The sequence below is a fragment of the Stegastes partitus genome, unplaced genomic scaffold, assembly GCF_000690725.1.
Source record: "Stegastes partitus isolate 25-593 unplaced genomic scaffold, Stegastes_partitus-1.0.2 Scaffold14, whole genome shotgun sequence".
NCBI lineage: Eukaryota > Metazoa > Chordata > Actinopteri > Pomacentridae > Stegastes > Stegastes partitus.
In genome coordinates this window covers 144,823-163,306 of record NW_007577745.1, presented here as the reverse complement: position 1 = coordinate 163,306, position 18,484 = coordinate 144,823, and the positions used below count along the sequence as shown (strand labels likewise).

General features: G+C 45.5%; 2 protein-coding genes across 3 annotated transcripts in view; both read left to right on the top strand.

Annotated features, from left to right (window-relative positions):
- mst1 (macrophage stimulating 1) overlaps positions 1 to 8,781 on the top strand; it is a 16,936-nt gene extending 8,155 nt beyond the window's left edge. The window contains exons 8-18 of the mRNA XM_008289225.1: positions 53 to 227; positions 1,473 to 1,603; positions 2,252 to 2,354; positions 3,043 to 3,179; positions 3,258 to 3,290; positions 3,379 to 3,493; positions 3,575 to 3,652; positions 5,342 to 5,488; positions 5,616 to 5,722; positions 6,009 to 6,148; positions 7,253 to 8,781. Coding sequence (XP_008287447.1) covers positions 53 to 227; positions 1,473 to 1,603; positions 2,252 to 2,354; positions 3,043 to 3,179; positions 3,258 to 3,290; positions 3,379 to 3,493; positions 3,575 to 3,652; positions 5,342 to 5,488; positions 5,616 to 5,722; positions 6,009 to 6,148; positions 7,253 to 7,414 — 1,328 coding nt within the window. The 3' untranslated portion in view covers positions 7,415 to 8,781. The remainder of the gene's footprint in view (positions 1 to 52; positions 228 to 1,472; positions 1,604 to 2,251; positions 2,355 to 3,042; positions 3,180 to 3,257; positions 3,291 to 3,378; positions 3,494 to 3,574; positions 3,653 to 5,341; positions 5,489 to 5,615; positions 5,723 to 6,008; positions 6,149 to 7,252) is intronic.
- A 1,076-nt stretch (positions 8,782 to 9,857) lies between these two features.
- Positions 9,858 to 17,863, top strand: LOC103362742 (high mobility group protein HMGI-C). Of its 2 annotated transcripts, none has more exons than XM_008289202.1 (6): positions 9,858 to 9,993; positions 11,889 to 12,052; positions 12,191 to 12,274; positions 14,097 to 14,147; positions 14,264 to 14,302; positions 16,378 to 17,863. In XM_008289202.1, the coding sequence occupies exons 2-6, from the start codon at positions 11,948 to 11,950 to the stop codon at positions 16,459 to 16,461; spliced, it is 363 nt and encodes a 120-aa protein (XP_008287424.1). In that variant the 5' UTR covers positions 9,858 to 9,993; positions 11,889 to 11,947; the 3' UTR covers positions 16,462 to 17,863. The 2 variants fall into 2 exon arrangements, with proteins under 2 accessions (XP_008287424.1, XP_008287434.1); XM_008289212.1 differs by having other exon boundaries at positions 11,848 to 12,052.
- Positions 17,864 to 18,484: the final 621 nt, after the last annotated feature.

Sequence of the window (18,484 nt, the reverse complement as noted above, 5' to 3'; positions counted from 1 at the left end):
GTGACCCGTCGTCTCTTCACTGCACCTGTAACGTGAATGTATTTGTCTTTAGCTGAAGTCCGTGTGGAGAAGCGGCAGCGCTCCAGCTTCACCACCAACTGTTTCCGCGGCCGTGGGGAGGATTACCGCGGCAAAGTCAACGAGACCACGTCGGGCATCCCCTGCCAGCGCTGGGACGCCCAGCAGCCTCATGAGCATCCCTTCTACCCGAACACATACGAGTGCAAGTGAGTGAAGAGTCTGGTGAAGGTGAAGGAACTTTGGGGTTTAATAACTTGTTAGTGTGGAAGCGCTCCGTCGGCTTCGCGCATGAATATTAATGTCAAACAGTGAAATGTCTTGCAGTCTTATTTCTGTGCTGACAGTAGATGATAGATGGTCAGCGAGCCACATTACAGAGCGGGTTTCACAGTGGATGTGAGATGAATATTAAGGTTATTTGTGACGAGGTGATCAGTCATCGTGCCAGCATCAATTACCAGCAGGTCACTCATTCATTGTTAGTGAAGTTACAAGAAGAACAGATGGAAGTGGTTCAGACAATTTACTGCTCAGTGCATGAACACAACAGAAGAAGATGGTGAATGTTGCTAAACAAAATATAAAGAACCAAGCGAAGGCTGAGACATCAGATCGGATGCTGTCGATCAGTTCTTTCATGTCATCTGGAGTGATCACACCAGAGCAGGTGCTAGCTTGTGAGCTAACATCGTGATGGCTAGTCGTGTCTCACTGTTTTGTAGCTCTGGATGTTTTGCTGGCCGTTTCTCGTGGTTAGTGGTATAAAAAAAAACCCACCAGTCTTAAGATGCTGTATGACCAACTTCTGTTAGGTTACCTCGCATAAGGATCAAAGAATCACTAACATGTGGAGACGTCCTCGCTCCACCATGACACCGGACCGGACTCCCCGAAACGAAGGCTAACAGTGTCGAAATCTAGCTAACAAAACTTTTTAGCCAAACTTTAAATCTAACAGCAACATCCACACATAACTGAAGAAACTTAAACAAACTGGTGCCTCAAAACACACAAAACACAAGACACCAGTAACTTCTTCACTGAGTTAGCAGCTGCTAACGGGAGTCGCTAAGACTCTCACGAACTCCCACACCAAGTCAGCAGCTGCCAACAGACGTTAGGTTACAACAACAAACACGAACGACCCAAACCAAGCGGCACCAGACTGTTCACACTAAATCCCAACCAGCCCCGACTGAGAGGTTGCTGGTTGGTTTTATAGCCAGGTGTGGTGATTGCTGAGGTGGTGGTCCAATCAGGTGTAACTGGAGGCGGGAGAACAAGGCTGAGCATAGGTCAGGAGCTCCATGACCAGGTGTGGTTCTGGAGCACCGTCTTCCCACACAATGATCACAAGTCCACCACATGTGACGGCACCGACACCATCAGCCATAACACCAATGCTCCAGCGATGAGCAGGAGAAGCTGATCCCATGTTATGTTTCATTCAGGGGCTTGGAGGAGAACTACTGCCGTAACCCGGACGGATCGGAGGCTCCCTGGTGCTTCACGTCGGTGCCGGAGATGAGGACGGCTCTCTGCCTGCAGATCAAACGCTGTGCAGACGACATAGAGGCAGAAGGTACCGCTTCGCTATGCAGCTTTAAGGCGATGTTCTGTGTGCATCCAGTGAATGACGTTAATGAATAAAGATGAAGCTGAGATGCAACGAGTGGCTGTACAAACATTCACACGAGTCGTCTCCAGTGTGAGCACACTTTATTAATGCAAGTTCTGAAATAATAAACATCTTCTTCTTGCAAGAACAGTTTTAAAAATTAGCACTAAAATGCACTTCTGGTCAGTTCAGGGGTTTTGCTGCTGCAGCCTTTATTGCTTATATCACTAACTGAGCTTATTTAAAGGGGTTTTTAAGTAAGTTTTTATGCTTTTTTTATCCTGTTATCGTCGTTTGTGGTGTCGGCGGCAGCTGTTAAGCAGAGAGTCACCTGCTTAATGTGCTAAAAGAACATTTTTGTGATTAAAAAGCTATCTTGTGGTCATATATTAAGTCACATTTACTGTAATCGGCGTGTGTGTGTTCACCAAAACCTCCCTCAAATTCCCATAAAACGAGAGCACTTCATCGCGCTGTAGCCTGGCCCGGCCCGGCCCGGCCCGGCCCGAGGACAGTGAATCTTACTGTTGTTGATCCCATTTTGCCGCTTTCACTGCCTGCCATATTCCATCACTGTCACTGTCACCATAATAATGCGTTTTTTCTCCCCAGATTGCTACCAGGAAAATGGAAAAAACTACAGAGGCATTGTCCGCAAAACCCGTAAGGGCATCACCTGCCAGAAATGGAACGTCAACACACCTCACCGGACCAAGTACGAGCCTCGTCTCTTTTCCCACGACAGCGGTCCTTCTGAATAAAGACGGGTCCTGCTCAGTGCCTTTAAATTAAAGCTGTGTCCAGTATCCACACTGAACGCTGATGTTTTGTGCGGGTGAATACAGCGAGTGTACTCACAGCAGTCAATAGACAGATTAACAGACTACAACCATTGTTGAGGAGCTCTCTGCTCACACAATGCCACGCACAAAAGGAATAAGAAAAGCAAAAGCTGTTGAAGCTCCAGGAACATTCAGTATTTCTCTTTGTTTGGTGCTGTTGGAGTTTTACATTAATATGAAGAGTTCATTTGTAAAAACAGAAAACTTCTCCATCGTCCACCTGAGACAACATCGAGCTTTTCTCTATTTCTGTCGTTTCCACTCAGCTTCAGTTTGATTTTATCTCAAGCAAACAACAAAAAAGTTTTCTGAAGATCTGTTTTTGCAAATGAACTCTTCATGTGTTGATTTCTGTCAAAAGCAGTTCCATTAAAATCGGTTTGTACTGTACATACATATGAACTGAAGCTGGGACTCTTCAGCTAACCGGGTCAAGCAGTCGGACCGGTTCAGGCGCGACCACGAAGAACCGAACGAAGAACAACTACAAGCTCCTGCCGCACTTACTCATGACATTCATGACATGCTTCCAGCTTTAAAAAGATCTGTGTGATCCTCCAGGATAAACCCAAGGACTCATCCTGAGGCCAATCTGACGGAGAACTACTGTCGCAACCCGGACGGGGACCAGCACGGACCCTGGTGCTACACCACAGACCCCAAGACCGAGTTCGACTACTGCGCCATCAAACAGTGTGGTACAGATCTTTAACATCCTGTAGTGGGCTGTGAGGTTGGTTCTGTTTTCTGGACACTCACTGTTGGTCTGTTTTCAGCTGGAGAGAAGGTGTCCATCACCGAGCCAGTAGGTCAGTTCACCGAGCAAGTCGGAAACGTTGACCTCAAGCCTCCAGGTGTGGTTTTAAAACAACATGTCGCCTTTTGTCGTGAACACAGAGAAGGTGGAGTTCAGCGAGTGCGGGAAGAGAGAGGACCGGTTCCCCAGGACGAGGCTGCGCATCGTGAACGGGGTTCCTGGGAACTCGCCGTGGACGGTGAGCCTCAGAGACAGGTGAGTCCGACGGTCCCGACCAATGAAAACACGCCGCTGAGCTGTTTACCACCTTTAACTTCTTTCTTCTTCTTTCTTCAGAAAAGGAAACCACTTCTGTGGAGGATCTCTGGTGAACCCCAGATGGGTGATCAGCACCAAGCAGTGCTTCTCCTCCTGGTAAAGTCAAACCTCTGGTTTCACATGTTGTGTCTTCTCTGGATAAAAGTCAGATTTGTTTAGAAAATTACTTGAACAAAATCGCTCCATTTTTATTATTTTCTTTAAGGTCTGACCGCCAGAGCCTCCACTGGTTCCCTGGCAGCTTCACCAGGCCACCAAATGCTCTACAGGAACTCTTTAAATGCCAAATTGTTTTTTTTCCCCCAGATTGATCAGAAGAAACATTCAGTGCTCATTCTTTTAGTTTTCGGGCTGCTGGTTGGTGGATTTTTGTCTCCAGCCGTGGTGCTAAGCTAACCGCTAACCTTTACATTCACCGTAGACACACGAGCGTGAATCTCTTCTGTGAAAGTGAAAGCCTGTACGTTCAATCTTAGTTTGAGGTCGGTGACTTTTAATAGAAGGCAAACTGCTCGGAAGCATCTGCATCCTGAGAAGTGCAGCTCAGCCGCTGCCAGGAAGTAAAAGTCAGGATCTGTTCGTCTGCTGCTTCGATTTTTTATCACGTTAACCCTCCGAACCCCAACAGCTTCTGGGCTTTTTTTTTACTCTTTGTGTGCTCATTTTTCACTGCAACATAAAGTCCTGCACCTCGGCAGGAACATCACAACCCTGTCGAGAAATCGTACGAATGCAATACGCTATAAAACAAAACAAACAAAAATGATCGTTGTTTTTTTCTAAATTGAATAAACCTGAAACCCAAAGCTGCTGCTGAGGAAACATGCGTCTCTGCTGACGTTTATGATCCGTTTCCATCCTTTTCTTCCACCTGCTCTGTATGAGCACAGTTTGGTTTTTTACAGAATCTCATTAATAAAAACATTTTATTTTTGGCAATTTGGAAATTAGATATGTAGAAAAAATGTTCACAAAATGTAATGAAATACCGTAACAGTAGATTTGATCATCATGAAGCAGCAGAGTTTAGTTCAAGAGCTGTTGAAGTGTTAAAAACTCTATTATTCTTTCTGTCTTTCCTGTTTCTGGTGGGGATATATCAGCGACCACATCGGTATCGGCCGATATTAGTGTTTTTTCCCAGATACCGATATCGGTCCGATGAACAAATTTAGCCGATGATTGTCCAACATCAGCACCTTCGTCTCTACGTCTGATATCGCTGCTATTTCACAGATGTTTTTACCTAAATGGTCCTTGAACCTTAAATATGTTTTACTTTTGTAATAAAGCAGACTATGTGGTCTAATCTGGGCTTCTTCTGAATACTTTTCTCACAGTGCTTACTGATACTAATTTTTCGATGTGAACAGAAATCGAATATCGGTGATATCGGTTATCGGCGATATCAGAAATCTTAATGTCGGTATCGGCCAGAAATTTGAATATCGTGCATCACTAGTTTCTGGCTGATAAATGGTGTACTTTTGGTGATTTAAAAAATACAATTAAATTAAAGAAAGCATGTTTCTGATACCTGATGGAGGCCTCAGAGTGTTTAAACATCTCTTACAAGCCATTTATGGAAGTATAGTGTTAAAACAAAGTTAAAGTTGTCGTGCTTTGCTTGTATTTCCCTCTTTTTGCTTCTGCTTTGCACTATTACAGTTATTTTAGTTTTATTTTTTAGCTATTTTTATATTTTCATCTTGCACCAACCCACCAGAACTAATTCCTCATATTGTGGCAATAAATCTGATTCTGATTCTGATTCTACCCGTCCAGCTACGTTGACCTGCCCGGGTACTCCGCCATGATGGGAACCCTGTTCCGGGACCCGCAAGACGGAGAACCTGGCGTCCAAACCATCCCTCTCACCAAGATCGTGTGCGGCCCGTCCGAGTCTCAGCTCGTCATGCTGCAGCTGGAATAGTGTGTACCGCCCAGTGCCACCAGCGTCCTCACACACTCACACACACTCACACACACTCACACACACTCACACACACTCACACCCAGCAGCAGCTTCCCTCTGACCCCGTCTCCTTTCTTTCTGCAGCCCGGCCCAGTTTAATGAGCGTGTCTCCCAGATCTGCCTCCCTCCTGAGCGCTACATTGTGGCCGAGGGGACGATGTGTGAGATCGCAGGATGGGGCGAGACCAGAGGCAAGTATAATCCTTTGGAGATGGTGGCTTGACGCTGAAATCGCTGCGTGCTGCACGTTGTGCTGCACAACGGCGAGCTTCTGTTGGAACAATCAATAATAGATGACTTCCTTCCAACAAGCGTCTCGTTTCTGCCCTTGAAGCGGCGCTGCGTCTGAATGACGGACCGTCGAGCAACAGATGGCATCGCTATTTCCAGAACCGCTCAACATCTGTCCACCTTCCTTTCTCGTTTCTTCATCTCTCCGAGCTGCTAACTCATTCCTCCTTCTCGTTGTTTTTCAAGGAACTGGGGACGAGACGGTCCTCAACGTGGCCCAGATACCGGTTCTGAGCAACAAGGAATGCAACAAGTACTTCAGAGGCCGCGTTCGCGAGAACGAGATGTGCACAAACTCCTTCCAGGGCGGAGTAGGCGCCTGTGAGGTAGGAGTCCACGTGAAAAAAGAAAACGTGAAAAGCTCTGCAGAAGAAATGCAGACAGATTGAAGCATATATAAAACACATGTTTATCAAAAAGTGTTTTGCTTTTATTAGGTTCTCCTTTTATTTTTGAAAACCTATTTTATCTTGACTGTTTTTAGAAAGTGTTTTAATAATCTTAACTACTTTTGTTTTACCCTGCAGCACAAAATGGAAAGTGCAATATAAATAAATTGTATTATTAGAATTATTGTTATGGGTTATGAATGTAGTAGTAGTAATAAAGTAGTAATAAAGTAGTAATAAAGTAGTAATAACATAGTATAACTTCTGAACCAGGTCACAGTTACACCCCAGTACTGACTTTTTTATGTTCACTGCAGTTTTTAAAGTTTATTATTTTTGTAAATTCACTTTCTTTAATTTCTTCGTTTCGATGAGGAGGTTGTTTCTCATTATTAACCTCCAGAACGCTGAACTGCTGATCCAGCGATGCAAACACTTGTTTATTTAAATTGCTTTAAGCTATCAGATCCTGTAGAAACGCTCTCTCGTCCTGCCTGTACTGCTGTGGATGTACAGCAACATGACAATAAACTGGATCTGATTTCACTCAGGATGAAGGTCCAGCTGGTTAGCTTAGCACAACGACTGGACACGAGCTAACAGCAGCTGTAGGGTTTCTCTATCTCTATCCTCCTGATAGCGTCTCTAAAAGTACAAACTCTGTGTTTACTTCATCTAAGGAAAACTTGTCGTTGTGCAGCGTTGGAGGCACCAACAAGCAGATTTCCTCCCGTCGCCTTCGTCGTCTGCTTCGTATGGACTCTACATGAAGCACAAACGCTTTCCTTTAATGACAAACGCCAGAAAGTGTTAATGCCTCAAACGCTGATCGCAGAGAAAACCTTTTGATGATGAAAATCTCTTTAGGCGGCGAGCGTACAGTTATTTATACGTTCCTATAAATCAAACGCGTCCACCACTTGGATAATGGAGGGGAACTGGACAAGATGTGACTGCAAGATGTTTCCAACCTCAGCAGTGACAGTCAGTCATAACAGAGACAAATAATGACTCCGGAGTGTTGTTCCTATGTGTCTGCAGAGAGACTACGGCGGCCCTCTGGCGTGTCAGAACAGGGACTGCTGGGTACTGGAGGGAGTGATCATCCCCATGAGGCGCTGTGGACACCCGGGGCAGCCCAACATCTTCATCCGCGTGTCCGTCTACGTGGACTGGATCAAGAAGGTCATGGAGATGGCGTAGAGACGCCGCCGATCCAATCCACCGTCAGCCATGTTGTTTTTTGTCTCTTTGCTATTAAAAAAACTATTAATAATACACATTTATGAATTTAGTCACGTTACTTTAGCATAAAACGGTTAAATCAGAGCCTCATTAATGCAGAAAATGTGTTGTTTTATCTGCTTTAGATTCATTTTAATGTGCTCTTACATGCAGGGAATCGTTCTAACTGAATCAGAAATCAGAGAAAACAAGCAGAAAACACAACGAGTACCATTTAAAAACCAAGAAACCTCGCAGAAAAGAATTATCACAGCAACACAAACTGCTTTTAAGCTTTTCCAGAAGCTTTTGCGTTATTATTTGTCAACATTTATTATTTTTATTCTCGACTTCAGCCCCAATAAACCCTCTGCTCAGTTCTAAACCCTCGTCTTAAATGTTTATTCAAGTTTATCGTTAATTCACCAACAACTAAAAAAAGATAAGAAAAGGGATCAAATGAGCTGCAGTCCCTCCGGTTCACAGAGCTGGAGCTAATTAACTTCCAATAACAGACGAGGTGTGAGGAGGAGGAGGAGGAGGAGGAGGAGGGCTTCGCTGCAAGTTCCTGACATCCCCTGGAAATGCAGAACTGTACGCCTCCCCTCGCTCTCCCTGGCACTGAATGGAGCTCCGAAATACCTTCTTTGCCCCCAGCCTCTAAAGAAATCCCTCCTCTGCCTGTCTTTTGATGCCTGCCCCCACCTCTAAAGACATGCCTTTGTGCCTTATGCAGAACTGTATGCGCTGCACATTCTTTCTAGTTCTATAGGAGGATTTCTGTAACCCGGTCCTGATGAGCCCACGGAATTCAGCTTAAATAAACCTCAAGATCAGAGTCCAACCGAATCTCAGACGCGCCGCAGAAGGCCGCTGAACTCGCTGGTGCACACGACTCCTCTCTCCTCCACGTCTCCACCCCCCGTTCTGTCTGCTTCCTCCTCTCTCGCTGGTTTTTGCTGTGATTTTTTTGTTTTGTTTTAAACTAATAAAAGTGAGGAGGTTTGCAGAACGCGCTCACCTCTAAACCGTTCATCCTCCTGCTGCACAAAACTGTTTGGAAACTGCAGGTTGACGGTTATGATTTCAGTCATTCTGTTCACTTTCATTTAGTAATATTTATAGTGGATGACTAATCAAATTCGTATATGTGACGACCGGTTCTCAGCAAGTGAAAGCTTCTGGGAAACCTGACTAAAGAGTTTTAATAAATGCAAATGTTTTTCTGTGTTATTCGTCCACCTGATAACCAGAGAACTGAACCTTCAGCGTCTCTTTGTGGTTTTTCTTTTTAAACTGAATGCACTCGTCAGTTTGGGAATTTCTGAATTAAATCATTAAACCGACACCGGGGATTGTTGAAGCTTTTTGTTCTGGTCTCGTGCCAGTGTCCTCACCTGACACGACTCGGTGAGCGCTGCAGCGTCAACCGGAACCCTGGAATGTGGATCCACCCTCATCTGGATTCATCAGCTCAGCTAAACGGTGGAAGGCAGAAAATTAGTAGAAACAAAAAAAATGTCAGTCTGGTGCAACTTTAGATAAACTGAAGGAGCAAATAAAGAAATATGGAACAAAAAACAAACAAAAAAGTAAAGGGAGGATTTAATTGTGAGGATTCTACACGTCTGAGATTTAGAACTTTTATTTAACTACTATTTGAAAATAATTAATTATATCTACATTTTAAAGATTAGAACTGACTAACTTTAGGTTTAGTTAAATAAAAAACTAAACACTTGGAATCAAACTTTGTGCACACACCAGAACCTCCTGCTCACACAGGGGAACATGCTCCACTGTTGTTTTCTCCTGCAGGTTTGCAGGAGCCAGAACCGGGCTCATATTTTCCCCCTCAAACAAATGCACATCACACTGGCAGACTTTGTTCACAAAAGCCCCGGCTGGTATCTGGGCGGCTGAGCAGAAGGCTGTAACCCTGGAGGTGGGGAGATAACAGGGAGGGAAACCTCTGCTCTGCTCTCACCATCAGCTCCACCGAACAAAACTCAACCTTTTTCCTGCCTTCTTTGGGGAACTTCCCAGCCCCCCAGACCCCACTTTGGGAACCCCGGAACCAGACCCTCCTGTCTGATGCCCGTCTTTTCTCTCCCTCCTCCTCCTCCTCCTCCTCCTCCTTTCTCCCTCTCCAGTGGGTGGTCCGGTGAGCTTTTTTTGGGCGGGGTCCTCTGTTTCAACCCTCCTACCCTCGTTCTCTCTTGAAACATGCTTTAATAGAGAAAGTATGCAATGCATACTGCTCTGCTACAACCCCCCACTACACTGCATCTGGGGTATTCGTGACTGGACGTCTGTGGGGATCACACACATTTCCGATTAGGAGGAGGGAGAGAGAGAGAGAGCGAGAGAGGGAGAGAGAGAGAGGGAGAAAGAGAGAGAGAGAGAGAGAGAGAGAGAGAGGGAGGGAGAGGGAGATTACCCTTTTTCATTCCAGCCAATGAGACGGTCGATACACTAAGATTTTCATAGTTGTGCAGGAGCACAAAGTGAGCTGGCTCGTGCGTGAACTTCCAGGTAAAACTGCGAACCGTCTTAAGGTAAGTTCTGCCGCTCGCTCTGCGCCTCTCCGCGTCGCGTTTTTGCGCCGCCTGCGTGCGCAAGGCTGCTCCGGCTGAACATGGAGCCTATAGCCTGAATGTATGCCTGTGTGCGGAGGGCTGGGGTTGAAAGGAGAGCTTTTGCACCTGTGTTTCTTGCCTTTGTCTTTGGTAAAAGTTTTTTTTTTTCTTCTTCTTTTTTTTTTTTCTCGGTTCATCCACTTCGGCTGTTATCGAAAAGAAAAAAAAAAAAAAAAAACACAACAAAAAGCCAACACGTTAGAGATCGATTGCGCAAGTGATGGAAGCAGGGGGATGTTGTGTGTGTGGAGTTAAAACACTGATGGCCTCGACTGTTGTTCAACATGTGCCCAGTTACTCAACCAAAGTCGAGGCTTTGGGGACTGGCGGGGTCGCGTCAGGATCGCTGCGCGCACCTTCTCCCAGGCTGCACAAGAATGCGTTTTTATGGTTGCAATTGCCGCCCATATGCAAAAAGTACATTCAGTCCCGTACTTGAGTGCCAAACGCAGGACTAGTTGAGTCGGACCGTCTGCTGCAGCTCGAAGGCGAGCAGCTCCGTCGAGTTCTTCCCGAACCGCCTCGGAAGCGACCGAAGCGCGTCGTGCGCCTCGTTTGGCTTTAAATCGTCTCGGCGAAAGGACGTATTTCTGCGATTCCTCCCGTCTTCCTGCTTCGGTGCGGCCGTTTTTGATAGGCTGTGTTGGCAATTAGTGTTTGGCGCATTCCTGGCTGAGCGAGACGTGGTGGGAAACGAGCACCTTGGGACCCGAGCGACTCACAGCAGACACGCATTGTTTGTTTTGCTGCTCGAAAAGTCAATTCGGTTGTTTTTCTGTTGTTGTTGTTGTTGTTGTTTTAGGAAGCTGCATGTAGTGCAACAGGAGGATGGAGAGTTTACAGCTGAGTTAACCAGAGCTGAGACAATTAGTCCTAAAATGGTAAAAAAAAGTTTAATATTTAGTGTTTTTTAAGCACAAATGCAAAACTTGTGTGAAATAAGTGAATGCATTGTGATTTTTGGGTCGTTGGTGCAGCTGGGAGATGCCTCCTTGGACTTCTGGTGTTTGTTCTGTGTAGAAGTTTTGAGATTATTCACAGTTTAGGATGTTTTCTTGCAGAATGTCTTCAGATGTTTTTGTGCTCACATTCCAAACACATTCAGTTTTCTGTCACACAAGACAAATAAATCCAAACTTATGAATCAGCTGTTTAAAAACAAAAGTTGCCCATTGATCTTTTTAACCGACTAATCGCTGTGTTGTGCGCTTCTTTCCCTTCCTTAACCTGTTGCTCTTGTTTAAATGCACTTTGGGAGCTACAGAAACCACCAGAGTCTGACTCTAGGCCTCCAACTGTCGGCTCTTTGTGATGAAGGTTTCGTGTGCTTTCCTACCGTCTGCACACCGGCAGCAGCATCCCCGCTCCTCCATTGAGAAATCCTCCCCAGATGGAAAGGCAGAGCGCGGTGCCGTCCAGTAGATGTGGACTCTGGATGGCAGATTGAGTTGTGAATATCTGTGCTACTTTTAGTCTCTGCACACCACTCTCATGTTTCCCTGCATTTGCCAGACCCCTGTCTGTGTTCCGATCAACCCGGTGCCAAGGCTTATGTATGAGCGGTTCCCACGCCTGCTCTTGGAAAAGGATCTTCTGTGATTCCCGATGATCCTTTCAGTGACACATTAAGCACTAATTAGAACTCATTGTGGCGGCTGTGCAGAAGCAAGATGATTTCAAGTGGTGCGATGGAGCCGATTAGCCTGAATTTGTCCGGGATGATTGTGGCGCTGCTTTCAAAAGTAGTTGTGTTTTTTTTTTCTTTCTTCCTAGTGGCTCACGTCTCCTCACACTCGGTTCTTCTCCTCTTTAAGCCCTTGAGGCCGCTGTACCAGGCTTTGATGCCCTTTGAAGCAGGTGGACAGACGCAGGCATGAGCAACAGTGGGACCAAAGAGCCGTCTCCTCAGCCGAGCACTGCCCAGTCGCCCTCCGAGCCTCAGCGCAGGGGCAGGGGTCGCCCACGCAAACAGCAGCAGGTAGGACCTCGGGCCTGGAGGCGTGGACGGCAGCACCTCCAATCGAAACATTAGAAAAACCAAAGCTTGGGTTGATTTTGTGGCTACGATCATCTCTGACTGCCTGGTGTTGCCTCCATGTCTGATCTGTCTCCACAGGAGCCTGTTGGACCACCGACTCCAAAGCGGCCGAGAGGACGACCAAAAGGCAGCAAGAACAAAGGCCCCAAAACTGCACTGAAGGTTAGCGCTCAGACGCTTTAAATATAGGAGCTGATAATCTTTGCTGCAAGAATAGTTGCTGTATATTTGTCTCAAATGCTCTAATAGTGGACAGTGATCTGTGTTGCTCCAATTAGGACGCTGTAATAGAGACCTTACTGTATATTTGTCTTCACATTTATGGCTGCACTGTCTTCATATCCTTAAAATACCGCATAAGATTTGAGCAGGTTCACGTTTTAGTGCATCTGAGATCTTTCCACGTTAAACATCCTGAACGGCCACGATTTATGTCTTCGGTGCGGCGCTATGAGGAGCCATTAGGAGGGCAAATGTCAGCGTACGACGGAGAAAATACAAGCTGTCATTAAATCACTGCGCTGGTTATTTATCTCACGCTTCAGCCGGCGCGTCAGCGGCGAGGCGAGCAGAGCAGGAGGGGCTGCTATGGTTCTGACAGACTGTCTCAGAAAAACTAAATCCTGTCACGTAGCTACGAGTTTATTTACCAGTTTACATGTTGTGCTGTTGAAGTGAGCGCCACCTCGTCCAGTCCAGTGTGCACATTCATCCATCAGTCATCATAGGACGACATTATGAGCCTCAAGTTTGGGAAAGAGTGAACTTTTTAGTGCACTAGTTGCACATTATTCTATTTCTTTCATGCAGTATGTCTAATTGTAGGAACCAACTGGGTCTGACTGCCAATCTTAGAAAACATTTATCAACACCTCTGAAGTTGTTTCTGTGTATTTGAAATATTACATCAGCTGTGATTTATGAAAGAAGCTAAATCATTTGGTAAATAACGTGTAGACTGGAACCTACTGTGTGCAGTGATTTATTCATTTTCTTGGACAGATGTTCAGTTTTCTCTCCACAGTTGTGCAAAGTTGCTGCAGTTTAATTCATGGAATTAATTGATTTATCATTTAGGATAATTAGCCCAAAGTTGACGTCTTCACAGGTTTTGATTCGTTCAACCAACAGTCTGAAATCCAAATAAGTAAACTTTTCCATCGAGTCGGACTGAGAAAACCTCACAAAGCTGTGAATTTTGGCTGATCACTCAAACAATTGATAATGTTCTGATGATAGACTCGTCGATTGATGAATGAATCGATTCAGATGTGAAGCCAGAATCATTTCTGTCTCTAAAGATGAACTTGGTGATGTTCAAATAACAAAGTCGGGATAAATCCTCCATCAGAGTTTCAGGATTTTAGGGAAATTGTTGTATCAGGTGAGAAAGTTTGACTGATCTGAAGATTTCTAGCATTTCACAGATCAGTTTCCGTTTTCCTACGTGTGCCTTTGTTTTGTTTGGTTTTGTTTGGTTTTGTTTTGTTGGGAGACAAAGAAGAGACTCAAAAGACAAATTCACCAGTTGTGAAGGAACAATGAGCATCAGGCGACAGAACTTGTTCAACTTGTCGCGACATGGCAGCGTCGAGGTATTTCATGTACGAGCATCAGACGGGCCGGTCATACGGATGTGTGTTCAGATAGATGGTCCACAAACTCTCTGATTGTTTGAAACCACTTTGCTGTGACTGTCGGTGCATTTGCTGCTGATGCATGTGCAGCATGTCGGATCCATGCAGGTCCTGTTGACTCTTCTGTCCATCGCTGCAGTTTAATCTCGTTCCAGCGCCGACCATGCAGGCCATGCTGGTTGTTGTGAAAATGAGATGTCACGGTGTTCCCAAAAGAACTTTATTAGCGAATCCGACCGCAGTTTACGGACAGAAAAGGAACATTTAGCAGCTAAAAGTCACTGCTGCTGAAGACTGAAGTGAAATCTGTGTGATGAGCGTTGCTAAAATCGTCTGTTCTGTCTCAGAAAGTCGAGTCGGTTGGAGGGAGACGACCGCGTGGGCGACCGAGGAAATGGGTATGGAGCAATCAGCAGAGTTTAACGTGTCCGAGGCCTCCGACGTGCAGCAGGCGTCTCCGTGGGCCTCCGTTCTCTCGACTGTTGAGTTAATGCTGCTGCCTTTCTCTTCACAGCCCCAGAAAGTAGTCCCAGAAGCAACTGAAGAGCAGCAGGTGAGGAAACCTCTGGCAGGCGGTGGGGTGGTCCAGGTTGTGTTTTGATGCAAGACGCAGTAGCTCAGGAACTGTTGTGTTGTAATAGGGCCAAAATAATAGAAACAGGATAAGACATGACATAAAGTAAAGCTTTCAGAACCCCTAATATATGACATTTATGCCTAAAAGAGGAGCTTCTAACAGACTCTTTAAAGCCATGCGTGCTCCTCAGACCTACCACATGACTTGTTTTTTTCTGTTTAGTGCAGATGTACTTTTAGATCAAACTGAAGGTAAAGTCACTGCGAGAGTCTGACTGTGGAGGAACATCTGCTCCACTTCAACAGAAGTCTCATTTTGTGTCACACACGTTTACCTTTTGACTAATGTCGGCTCCGCGTCGCCCGGTAGACTCACGCTGTTGATCTCATTTAAGTATTTCTGAATATTAGTATCACTCAGCTGCAGGTTGGTCGTTGCGCTGAGCTGGAGCTGCGAGCTGTTAGTCACCGTAAATCAGTGTGATTCAGCATCTCTGCAAACTAAAGCTCCCAACGGGGCATGAAGCTGAATGAACCTTTACTAGCTGAGGATCTGTTACAGAACTTTATTTTAATGCTTTATTATTGCGATAAAAAAGAGGAACGGACCCAAAAAACATGCCGCTAAGCTGTCGGGATCTTCATTTTGTTGTGATGCATTCAGCTTAACAACAACTAACCTGAGTTATGACGTCATTTTGGACCAATAGGATGAACGCTTACACTTAATTCTGACTTTATTAGGAGCACATATGCAGCAGTGCCTCCCCGAATCCTGCCTTCACGCTGATTATAATGTTCATTTTCTGACTAAACTTCTCCAGAAACTGTTGATTGAACTGATAATCGTGGAGGACGTCGTGCTGTTGAGGTGTTTCTTATCAAACCCGCCCTCGGTGACGAAATAATAGGAACACCTGTCAGCGTCCAAACAGTTCTTCAGCAGTTTTATGTTCTTCTTTTGTGCCTGAACCACTCCAGCTTCTTCCAAATGCCTCCAGAACCACAAATCTAACACAGACAGCCCGTTTCCTCGGGCCGTCAGGTGGTGCGTTCAGGGTCCCTGCACAACATCTGCACTCGCTTTTCACTCTTTTGTGTGTTTCAGATTTTTTTTGTCTTGCATGTTTGTTTTTAAATGTCTCCGTTTTTTGTCCTCTAATCCTCCCGCTAACGCACTTCAGGAGGACGCCATGTTGCTTTCCAGTACTCTGATTAACCTTCATGGCGCACGTGAAGACAGATAAGTCCACCTTAACGAACCTTCAGAGCTTCTCCATCGTCTATCTGAGACACCATCAGTCAAACTTATCTCTGTTGTTGTTTCTACTGAGTCAAATCCACTCGGCTTCAGTTTGACAACAAAAAAAAACAAGTTTTCTGAACATCTACCAAGTGGAGTTTGATGTTTTTGCACATGAACCCGTCACGTTTTATCAGATGGATATAAAACTGCTGAAGGCTCCTCCTGTTTTGCGTCAACTGTCTTGGTGAGGATGCGGCGAATTCTTGGAAGTTTGCAGGTGGCAGCGCTTGAATTCCCCAGACGCGCCGCCCGACATCCTCTCTCTGACATCCAGCTCGCAGCTTTTCTCCGAAACTTTGGCTCTTTTTAGCCGTCCTGTCGGTTCTTCAAACGAAAGCGTTGCACAACAGCGTTCTCTCCACAGCCTTCGCTCGATGCCCCTCGTCTCGCCTTATCGCATCCTCTCTGCTGAGCAGTTTGTCAAAGAGGCTGAGGTGCTTCAAGAACTGAAACCGTTGAGACAGACTCCTTTTCTCAGACGCACGCACATGAAGGGGAAGAATGAGTCAGTGTAAGCGAGGGGAAACCTGATCTAACTGCTCTCTTCCTCTGTCTTCTTGGTTTCCTGATGCAACCGTCGTCTTCCTCACATTTCTAGGTCTGACAGCTGGAGCCTGCTCCCTCGCACGCAACCAAATCTTTAAACACTCATTCTCGTATTCTCGTGCTCTGTCTGATTCGTTATCTCGAGCGCGGTGAGTCACTGGACGAGAGCAGAGGGAGAATAAAAGTGTTTGTGGTTCCAGGGCCCTTCAGAGGAGGCTGAGGAGGGTCCCTCGCAGCTCGACCCCTCGTCATCTCAGGTGCCGGCGCAGGAGGAAGGGGAGTAGATAGGACGCCTCTCTACCTACCTCAAGGTTTGACCCCCGGCCAGCAGGCGGGGGGACGACCTGACTCCTATCTGTGATGGGGATTCAGGAACACACACACACACACACACACACACACACTCAGAAACCATTGCAGACAGTAGTTTCCTCTCCCGATCCGATACCGAACCCTGGATTTGTTGTTGACGACTTTAAGACGTTGGTTTGTTTTGTGAACAAACTCCGTTTTAACATTTGGGATATTTGATCTTTGGAAAAAGGCTTTTTTTATAAAGGAATAGTTCCACTTTTTTGGGAAATGCAACAGAAATGAAGGGATGGATTCATGCAGCGTCGCTGAAGCTTCAACGATTTCTTCTTCTTGAAATCTGCACAAAAGCCAAAATACAAAAGCAGTGCGTCTGAGTTTCAGACGTGCTGGTGGGGAGTTTTCCACCAGTTTGTACACCAGCAGCACCAACAGCTGTTTAGTTGTATTTCCCATAAAGTGGAGCTGTTCTTTCAGGTGTGCTGGCTGTCCTGAACCCCTCAGTGTGTGTGTGAGAGTGTGTGTGTGAGAGTGTGTGTGTGAGTGTGTGAGTGTGTGTGTGTGTGTGTGTGTGTGTGAGTGTGTGAGTGTGTGTGTGTGGAGGGGACGGACTGAAACGAGAGGGGTTAAGAAAAACAAAGGAACCAAACTGAACCGTTTTATGTTCGAATCGAGTGTCACGAATCCTCGTAAGAAACGGGAGCAAGACGTTTTTTAAGATGAACATGCTGCGCTGAAGTCATTGTGACGAACGCTGATGTGGAAGGTTTCACTCACGAATCAAACATCCAGTTTTTTGGAGGGAAAATTGAGGTTTTTTGAAGCTGAAATGTCAACATGAGCAAAACTAAAGTTCTTTTTCCCCCAAAGGTTTAACTGGATGTTTTATTTCTGGAGGGAAACCTTTCATGCATCCTTTAGTCAACAACCGTGTTGTCATTTCGCCACACTCAGGATTCACTATTACAGTGCTTTTACACCATATTGAAACCTCAGGTACAAAAAAACTCTTCAGGAACATGTTGTCTACTCAGTAATAATTATGGTGCTGTGTTTGTTGTGCATTTCTCACCTGTATTTGACATTACCAGTATGCCTTGACACAAAGACCTCATTTAAACCTCAGTTACCCTCAGTTTCTTAATCTCTCATTCTACCTCAGTAACACAAAAAAAGGCAGAAGATCTCCGACAGAGCAACGCGTCGTCGCTCGCTCAGCAGCGACGGCACACACTCACTGATTTCTATGTATACAGCACAGGCGTGAGGCGTTTTCAGGGTTTTTCAGGGCGACATGCCGACACACAAACACACAGATGTTACCCTCCAGTAGAGGAATAAAAGCATCATTTCTTTTTAACGAAGAAGAAGAAAGAAAAACAACAAAAAAAAGTGTATTTTATAAAAACTGAAGTGAGACTTTGTTCTCCTGGGAAATAAAAAAAAAAAAAAGACAAAAAAATGCAGCCCATAGTTTACAACAACTTGATGCTTTTAGGGTGTAGTTCCTTATGACATACTTGTGTTTTTGGGTTTGTTTATTCTTTTCTCATTTTTACTACATTGTGTATTTTCTGACTCTTACACTGTAAATTGTATGTGTGACACTCTTAATTCGTGGCAGCAAAATAACCACAAAGTGCTGAAATACATGAGAGTTGCGGCCGCGTCGGGCCGACTCGGCAACAGAACACCTGATTGTACTGAATCGTCGCTTCAGCGATTCAGCTTTTACTTCAGAGAGACAGAATGTGTTATTTCTTCCCCTAAATGTTCCAACGAGAGCCTCACAGATTACCTCGTGGCCGCGCAGAACCCAGCACGGTGAAGTGAATGGGGTTTCACCTGCAGCGCTCGTCACATCCATCCGCTCTCCCACTAAAGAGACGGAAAAGGTCGGCAGCGAAGTTCGTCGACACAGAAACGCTGTTAAACTTTACGGGCTCTCTGTGGTGTTTTTGCCAAACGTGTTTATTTGTTCGTCGTCAAAATCAG